The sequence below is a fragment of the Triticum urartu genome, chromosome 6 (assembly GCF_003073215.2).
Source record: "Triticum urartu cultivar G1812 chromosome 6, Tu2.1, whole genome shotgun sequence".
NCBI lineage: Eukaryota > Viridiplantae > Streptophyta > Magnoliopsida > Poales > Poaceae > Triticum > Triticum urartu.
The window spans coordinates 556,111,735-556,121,086 of NC_053027.1; the positions used below are offsets into that span (position 1 = coordinate 556,111,735).

Genomic DNA, 9,352 nt, shown 5'->3' on the forward strand with positions numbered 1-9,352 from the left:
GTTGTGCAACATTTTTTGAACACTGCATGACCATTTTTTAATGAGTGGTGAACATTTTTTAAAATTTAAATAAGCATACAATATTATTCGTTTTAGAAATGCAAGTAAAAGCAATAAAAATAAAAAAGGAAGGAAAACAAAAGCCAATGCTCCTCCTACGCTGGGCCGACCCATTAAGGCCTTATACAATGCAATACGCTTAGGAGAGGTGCTTAGAGAGATAAACCTACGTTTATTTAAGCATCGGTGTTTATTTATAGAGGGTAGATACTTAATAAGGCGCAGCTTTTGTAGAAATAGAAATTGATGCTTTAGAAAAGATCGATTTATTTTTGTAAGCATCTATCAGTATGCAAGGCCTAAGGAAGCGCTAGAAGTGACCCCCTGTTTCATCTCGCTTGAAGCAGAGACAAAGCGCTCCCAGTCTTCTTTAGCCACCTTTAGCTCACGTAGGCCGTGTTGGGCTTAATATAAATAAATATTTGCATGATTTTTGAAAAATTCTCGTGAAATTTTAAAAATGTTCACATGTTTAAAAATACGTTCATGTTATTTAAAAAATATTTAAATGTAAAATTTTCTTCGTGTAATTTTCACAAAACGTCCTACCATTAAAAAATATTTTTATGATATTTAAGAAAATGTGTCACATTTCACAAATACTCCCTCCATCCGAAAATAAAGAGGGATGTATCTAGAACTAAAATACATCTAGATACGTCCCCTTTTATTCATGTTGATGACAAGTATTTCCGAACGGAGGGAGTAGGTTTCATGAAATTTTGGAAAATATCCTTGCAATGTGAACAAATTTCATGTAGTTTTGAAAAATTTCTTCATAACATATTAAAAAATGTTAATGACTTCAAAAGAATTTCATGACTCCTAAAAATGTTTGCACGTTTAAAAAAATGATCACTAAAAAATATTTTCTACTAGTTTTCATATTTTTCTTTCTCGGTTTTCACCAATATTTTTTTCTTTTCTTCCATTTTCTCCTAATAACATATTTTTTTCTCGGTTTTCTTCTTTCGTTGTTTATTTTTTTATTGTTTGCAGTGGTTTTCTCTGGTTTTCCTGTTTCCCTTTTCTTTTCCCTTCGTTTTTTTCTCTTTTTTCTTTTTTCAACACAGGTCTACATTTTTATTACACATTGTACATTATTTCGTAAATGTCAATAGCTTTCTTAATACATGTTAAATTATTATTTTTCAAATTTATGTTTTGATGTTTATTGTTTCCATGCACACTCTACATTTTTTGTATACATCAAAAACATTTCTTATGCAGGTTTAACATTTTTATTATACATGATTAAAATTTTTAAATATGTGTTTTGATGTCTATTTTTTTCGTACAGACCACACGTTCTTTTTATACATCCCGATAAAGATTATACGCGCTTAACATTGTTTGAATTACACCACCGTTTCTCTACATTGTATAAAAGTTCATGAAATTCCATGCACATGTTTTTGAAACGTGTGAATACTTTTTAAATGTGACAGACATTGTTTTGAAAGCTACCAGCATTTTTTAAGTTACGGTAAATGTTTTTTGCACTGCGTTAACACTCTTCAAAATCTCGATTTTAATTTTTTTGGGTAGTGTAAATTAAGTTTTGGATTATAGTATGTGTTAAGAATATATTGAAAAATATTGACAAAAGTAAGACAGAAAACCAAAGAATGAAGAAACGTAGAAAAAGGAACTAACCTGAAAGGTGGGCCTGCACATTACTTGCGGCTAGGAGGGCGGTCCTTCAGAGAGACCTTCTTCGGTCTCGCTACGAGCGAGGCATTAGGCGCTCCGGCCCCGCTCTGGATCGTTGTCCGTTACATCACCGTCCACCGGAGTCGCCGAGATGACTGGCCGCCATGACGAGCGCGCCACCGGCGAACCCCGGAGATCCAAGCGGTCCAGGCCGGAGGCGAAGGCGGCGGAGCCTCCGGCACGCCGGCCCAAGCGCGCCGAGGGCCACGTTCCTCCGCCCAAGCGTCGAGCTGCGAGGGTTGCGCGACCATCTTCGCCCCCTCACGGCCATCGGGATTCGGAGGATGTGGCCGTGGCTCCTCCCCCCGCACGCCGCGTGGAGGCCCCGGCTCCTCCGCCCAAGCCCGAGCACCCCGTCCGCCCTAATTGGCATCGCACCGCGTACAGACTCCGCAACCGCGTCGTCCCGGATACCAGCAACCGCAAGCCCGCCCCCAGCCGCTACGACAACGGGTAATCTCTCCACACCCGCAACGCAATCACTTCCTTGCTTAATTGTTAATTCTCCCTATAATGTGCTGCATGCTTTGGATTGATTTGATCGATGGATATAGTGAACCGTTTCTGTGATGCTGCACCGTTTCTGTGAAGTTTGGTCACATGATTGATTTTGCTGTTATGCTGACCACATGAGCCAAGCTTCAGACCCCTGCCCTTGCCACTAACTTTGTTGAATAGACCAACATTAGCAGTTAGTAGTAATTGGTATTAATTGGATTGTTATAGTTTCAACTATGTAATCAACAACTAGAAATATGATCTGCATGCTGGTGATAGATGCTGTCTTTTACCTATCTACTGTATTCTTGAACAGTTGGTTTACTTGTTTCTGCATACCCTGCTAGGGGGTTCCCCTTTAAAGTGCAACAATTCGACATTTGTGCCTAGGATATTTAAGCAACATGAAATCCTACAATCGCTTCCTTCATCTCTTATCTGTTATCTCACCATCAAGTCCTTGCACTACAATACTTTTCTCATCGTGTCTCCGTCTTTGAGGGTCACTGGTTATGACACAGTTTAATGTGCTCCCTGCCTGCTATTTACTTTATTTTTCCATCAACAAGTATGATGTATAGTATCTAGGTCCAAAATTGTCTGAAGTTATCACCTGTCATTCGATTCTCCATTGAGAAGTATGAGCTGTAACCTCTCACTAGTGATAGCATCGAGGTCCAAAATTGTTTGTCGATGTAAGTTATCGCCTTTTGACTTTCTATTTGTTAGAGGTTTAGTGCTTCTGTTCTACTCCCTCAGTCCCAAAATAAGTGTCTCAACTTTGTACTAACTTTAGTGCAAAGTTGTACTAAGATTGAGACACTTATTTTGGGACGGAGGAGTATGTGATAATACCATTCAGTGTTAACTCGTAAGTACTAGTTTGATGGAAAACAGGCAAGCAAGATATCTGTATGATGTTGACACTTCTGCTCTTTCAGGATAGAAATTAAGCATGATGTAACATGGCAAACTCCGACGTGTGCACGTGTGGCTTTGGAACACTACAACAACATGAATCAGGTTTGCTCTATTCTACTCAAGTATATAAATATTGCATAGTGCCACTTAGTGGTAGGGTAGTCATTCAACATTTAGTTCATCAGATTGGGACAACTTTTCAGCTTTCTTTACTTTGTGCTTTGAAAGTCAATGTACCGTTTTCCACCGGTGAAAATAAGTCAAACTGGAACAAACTTGATCTTGCAAGTGCTTCAGATATGGGTGTGTATGATTATAAAGAAACTAGCATGCGGTCTAGAATGCTTCTTCACTGTGTATGATGTGCTGCCTGCGTCTTTTGCATGAGGCTCAATAGGTCTGGTTTGGCCCTATGTACATGTAAGTATTGCTAGAACAGCCTGCAAGTTCTCTAGACTCTGGTATCACAAGGTTATCACGTAGTCTTGTCTTGATGTTCTGTAGAAGTTCCCCAAGAATATCCCAGTGAGTTGGACTTTGTAAACCGTGATCATGCTCTTTAATTGCTTCCAAAGTGTGCAATGTGTTTTGCCTCTTAACCTACCCAAGTTCTCCGTTTTTCTTATCCTTTCCCAGTTTGTTTTTCATGATAAGATTAATTTTATTGCACCCTTGAACTGCCCTGTTATGTTGGTGACTTCCACAGACTAAATCTAACAGTTCATAATGCAGTACCAAGTGCCTAGCTACTCATTAATTCATATATGCACCCTTGGATTGCCCTCTTATGTTTGTGAATTTGTTAGGGGGATGAGCATGAGATGGTTAAAGCAGTGAGCAGTCATGTCTTTGTCTTCAATGGTATCTGGTTCCATGCGAATTTCCTTGCTAAGCGAAAAGGAGCCACCACCTGCGTTGATCTCGTCCCCAAGTACTTCTTTGCTGAACTGGAAATCGTGGGGACGAAAAAACTATCTTGTGTTTCATGTGTTAAGCTTGACCCAGGTATATATGTTCAATAATCCAAGTTTCACTCTTTGTTCACACAAAATTTATCTTGATGAATTCTGCATGCGGGTGTGTGTTTTTTTAATAAAATAAATGATTTTACACCCGCAGGTGATCCCCAAAACATTGGTGGTTGTAGCCTGTGCTATGATAATATCATGCATCCTGCTGGCGGTGGATACCACGGTGCCCAAGCTCGATCTGTTTGACATGCTCCTGGTGGCCTACAGATTTCATTCAAGTTCTGAATGCCGGAGTATAATATAGGCGGAAGAAGAAGAAAATTGTGTTTAATTATGAGCGTCAAACCTGTTACAGTAGAATCATGCATCATTTTGGTTGTATGAAGGTTAAAACTCCACTCTGATGTATGTCCAATGTTTCATGTAGTGTAAGGAGGTGCTTGTTACATTTTGCTGTGAAAGTGTGAAGCAAGATGTTTGACATGGATTCAAACATTTTAATACCCATCTTTTACACAGAAATTCTAGATTATAATCCTCAGCTCGAATATATATTTCATAACTCGCAAGCGGCAACGATCTAGTGCTATTGTTGCTGGCAAAATGGCCCTGAATGTGTAGTTCCCTTCTAATTCGATTTCTATGTAGAAAAACATTTATATTGTACTGTGCATTTTTTAGAATTGTTTCAGTTTTTTCTGGAAACAGTTTTTTGCCCGAACTTTGACACAAAAATGAATGTGTATTTTCCTTAGTTTCTTTTCTATATGGAAAAACATTTTGAAATTTTCCCAGATTAAACATAATGGTAGTGTGCATTTATTAAAATTGTTTCAAATTTTTCTGGAAATTTAGATTTTTTTGCCAAATTTGACTCAAAATGTCCCTGAATGTGTATTTTCCTTCTAGTTCTTTATGTTTGTCAAAAAGTTTTGAACTTTACCAGATTGAATATAAGGATATTTTTGTTTTTTTAGATTTTTTTTCAGAAAAAATTGGGCACATTAATTTTTTGGGTCGAATCTTTTTGACACCATTTAGCGCATTAGAGACCATCATGGACATTTCATATGTTCAAAATACGAAAATATCTGAAAATGACACATAATTGATGAACTTAGGTCTCACACACGACTTTGGTACAGTACATGATAATTTTCCTAGGTGGCACTCGTGGGAGAGAAAGTATGCCAATGCACCAATACTCTATCAGATAGGCGGGTCTCATTTCTGCAGGCGGGTCCCATTTTTGGCAGCCAGGAAAAATTATTGAGTTGAATGGAATTTTGATCTATTTCACATGAAGAAATCCATGCGCAAAAACATGCAAAAAAAAGTCACAACAATCAAGTATACTTTGGGTATCATGTGAGTATTGAGTAACTTCATGCCAGATGGGTACTTGGGGGTTTGTCAAACATTACACGTAACAGGGTGATTATTATAACGGTTGTTTCGGGTATATCAGAAAAGCATGTCTAGGAACTTAATAGCTCAAGATTGTGATTTTCTTTTCTGATTAAGGAGAAGTATTTTTTGAGGCCTCTCGTCATTACGGTATCAATCATTCTCGGTGTCAAAACCGGCGGATCTCGTGTAGGGGGTCCCGAACTGTGCGTCTAAGGCGGATGGTAACAGGAGGCAGGGGGCACGATGTTTTACCCAGGTTCGGGCCCTCTTGATGGAGGTAAAACCCTACGCCCTGCTTCATTATTCTTGATAATATGAGTAGTACAAGAGTTGATCTACCACGAGATCAGAGAGGCTAAACCCTAGAAGCTAGCCTATGGTCTGATTGTATGTTGTCCTACGGACTAAAACTCTCCGGTTTATATAGACACCGGAGGAGGCTAGGGTTACACAAGGTCGGTTACAAAGGAGGAGATATCCATATTCGTATTGCCTAGCTTACCTTCCACGCCAAGTAGAGTCCCATCCGGACACGGGACGAAGTCTTCAATCTCGTATCTTCATAGTCCAACAGTCCGGCCAAAGGATATAGTCCGGCTGTCCGGAGACCCCCTAATCCAGGACTCCCTCAGTAGCCCCTGAACCAGGCTTCAATGACGATGAGTCCGGCGCGCAGTGTTGTCTTCGGCATTGCAAGGCGGGTTCCTCCTCCGAATACACCATGAAAGAGTTTGAATACAAGGATAGTGTCCGACCCTGCAAAATAAGTTTGACATACCACCGTAGAGAGAATAATATTTCCACAAATCTAATCTGCTGACACGTTTTGGCAGAATGACATCACTCCACGGCCCGGTAATTATTTGAACCGTTTTTCTTTAACCAGCCCCGCACATAACGCGAGGCAGTTTCTTGACACATCTTGTCAAAGCAGAGATCGTGTTCCCCTTATCACGGGATTCTCATCAATACAAACGTGGGTAACCCAATCGTGCCTGTTGGTATGACTCCTAGATCTTAGGTAAGTCTCGAACGGCCACGAGGAGGACGCCTGATATTCATCCCCTTTATAAAGGGACAGGGATTTTTTCTTTTTTCCCTCCCGCGCTCAATCGAATCCTTCCCGCGCCTCGAGTTCTAACACCCAAAGCCCAGGTCAGGCGCTTCGGACCTTCAATCATGTCCGGATCCAGATTTCAAGGCCGGTGGATGCCTTCCTCCGTCACGGAGGAGGACATCAAGAAGTTGAGGGAGGCCAGATATCTGACCGCCAAAATTTCGCATAGGCTGCCCGCCCGAGGGCAGGTCGTCCCTACTCCCGAACCCAACGAGAGCGTTGTGTTCGTCTCCCACTTCCTCAGAGGACTAGGCCTCGCTCTGGATCCCTTTGTAAGGGGTCTTATGTTCTATTACGGGCTGGATTTTCACGATCTGGCCCCGGATTCCCTTCTTCACATCTCGTCATTTATTGTCGTTTGTGAGGCCTTCCTCCGCATTACCCCTCACTTCGGCCTGTGGCTCAAGACCTTCGATGTGAAGCCGAAGATGGTCGAGGGGCAGTACGCAGCGTGCAGAGGTGCTCTAATAAGCAAAATTGCTGACGCTCCATGGCCAAAGGGTTTCTTTCCAGAGGTGTCCGGATTGTGGCAACGGGAGTGGTTTTACGTCACAACTCCCCGAAGTGCCAAGTGGGTAGCTGCCCCCACCTTTTGCTCGGGCCCTCCACCACAACTGATGTCATGGATCAGCAGGGGGCTGAGCTGGGGTCCAGCCAAGGACGTGCCAATACTGCAAAGCCGTATCCGAGATCTCTTCGAGGGAGATTTCAGTCTGGTTATGGTAATGCAAGTCACGCTGGTTCGTCGAGTCCAGCCTTGCAAACGCCGGCCCCTCCACATGTGGGAATTCAACCCGGAAGGACCGCACACTATTTAGAACTTCCTCGGCATGACGCACGAGGAGATGTACAAATCGTTCTTCGGACCCCAAATAGAGTGTCTGGACACTACCGAGGACGTGGGCCTGAGCTGCAACCGCCCCGCTGCCCAAGTAAGTGATCCCATGGCTGAACACACTGTCTTTTATTTATCATGACATCATTCTGAAGAATCGCTCTTTGATCAGGACTGGATAACAAAGGCGAAGATGATCTGGTGTTCGGCCCCCTTCCTGAAGGCTTGGACAATCCGGTGCTGGAAAAGATGTTCGAGCCAGCACCTTGTCTAGTGCCCTCAAAGGAAGATGAAGGGGAAAATAAAGAGGGCGAAAGCGCCTCCGCGAAGGAGGTTAGCCGGGGAGAAGGGACTGAAACTTCCTCTCCCCAGGGAAGGACGAGGACCGCCTCCGAGGACCCGGAGACAATGGTCTCCAAACGGGGGAAGAAATCTTCGCCGGAGGGTCCTGCCTCGGGGGCTACCCTGGCCGCACTATGCCCTCAAGGGGATCAGCTCTCCACCGAGCTGTAAGTAAAAGGGTACTTAATAATGAAAATATCTCGCTTTACTTCTGAGGAAAATAACCGAAGCATTTATCTTGCAGTTCGGATCTTAGCCCTTCTCAGCAGAGCTCGTCTTCAGGGGATATTCTTCCAGAGATGATGGAGAGCGAAACGCCCCCCTGCCACACCGCCTCACGAGGCGGGCGACCCCGAGGTGTCGTCGTGGAGGGTTTCTCCTGATCTGGCAAGGCCAGAAGGTAATCCTATGGCCACCCGAAGTCCTCAGTATCCGGCTCTTGAAGAAAGCAATCAAAAGAGTCCGGCACCGTCTGGTGCGCGGTCGGACGTACTGAGGGATCTGCTAGAGCGAGCGACTATCTCAGAAGAGCACCGTACGTTGATGGGTACGGTGATTGAAAGAATTTCGTCCGCCGAAAGCGGGTTGCATGAAGCTTTTATGAGTCTACTGACGGGTTTTGAGGTACGTGAAATGATGTACATTTTTGACAGTACAGCACATTTTTAGATGTGCCCTATGTAGATAGTAGCCCCTGAGACTCTGGTTGTCGTCGAAAACGGTGGCAAACAGAGGATCATAGTCCCAGGTAATAACTAGACCGCCTGTATGCGCAGGTGGTTGAAGCTCCGGTGGCTAGCCGTACTGATGGGTTTGCCGAACTAAAGCGGCAGCTAGATGCGGCAGATGCCGACATCGTGCTTGTCAACAAGCGGCTTGACGAGGCGCAGGGTAGGTGATTTTTCTGTTGATTGTCACGTAATAAGAGCAGCATGATGCCAGTATCTTTAATATGTTGTGACTGCAAATGGAGCTGCCATCGTGGAGACCCTTCGGGCGGAGCTTGCCCGAGTCAAGGAGCAAGCAAAGAGTAGCAATGCGGCCGGGGAGTTAAGGGCCGAACAGGCCGCACATTGTGAGAGCAAGGAAAAAATAGCCAAGATGGCTGTAGAGTTAAAATATGCTGCTGACCGTTACCGGCTTCTTGAAGAGGAAAACCGGGCGAAGGTGACGGACCTGGAGAAGACCCGGGTGGCTGCCAAGGAAGCCCGCTCCAAAATTAGAGCGACGAAGGAGGAGCTGCATCAAGCTGCAGCTATTGTGTCCGGGAAGCCCTTCTTGTTGCGGACTAAGTTCGGGGATCCGAAGTACGCACCTCTAGACCGGCTATGGAGTTCTGCGGATGCCTACGTGGATTTGGCTGCAAGTGCGGCTGATGCGGCCGAATACTTCAAGGATCGGAAAGATCACGAAGTGGAAAAACTGTTTTGGTCACAGTTTCATGCTCCAGCCCGTCCGCTGCCGTTGAATGTGCAAATGATCGAG

General features: G+C 43.8%; 1 protein-coding gene across 1 annotated transcript; it reads left to right on the forward strand.

The window, feature by feature from the left end:
• Positions 1-1,758: 1,758 nt before the first annotated feature.
• On the forward strand, positions 1,759-4,689 carry LOC125512952. Its single transcript, XM_048678007.1, has 4 exons — positions 1,759-2,226; positions 3,213-3,294; positions 3,999-4,197; positions 4,312-4,689. Exons 1-4 carry the CDS (start codon positions 1,865-1,867, stop codon positions 4,407-4,409), a joined length of 741 nt encoding a protein of 246 aa, XP_048533964.1. The 5' UTR covers positions 1,759-1,864; the 3' UTR covers positions 4,410-4,689.
• The last annotated feature ends 4,663 nt before the right edge of the window (positions 4,690-9,352 follow it).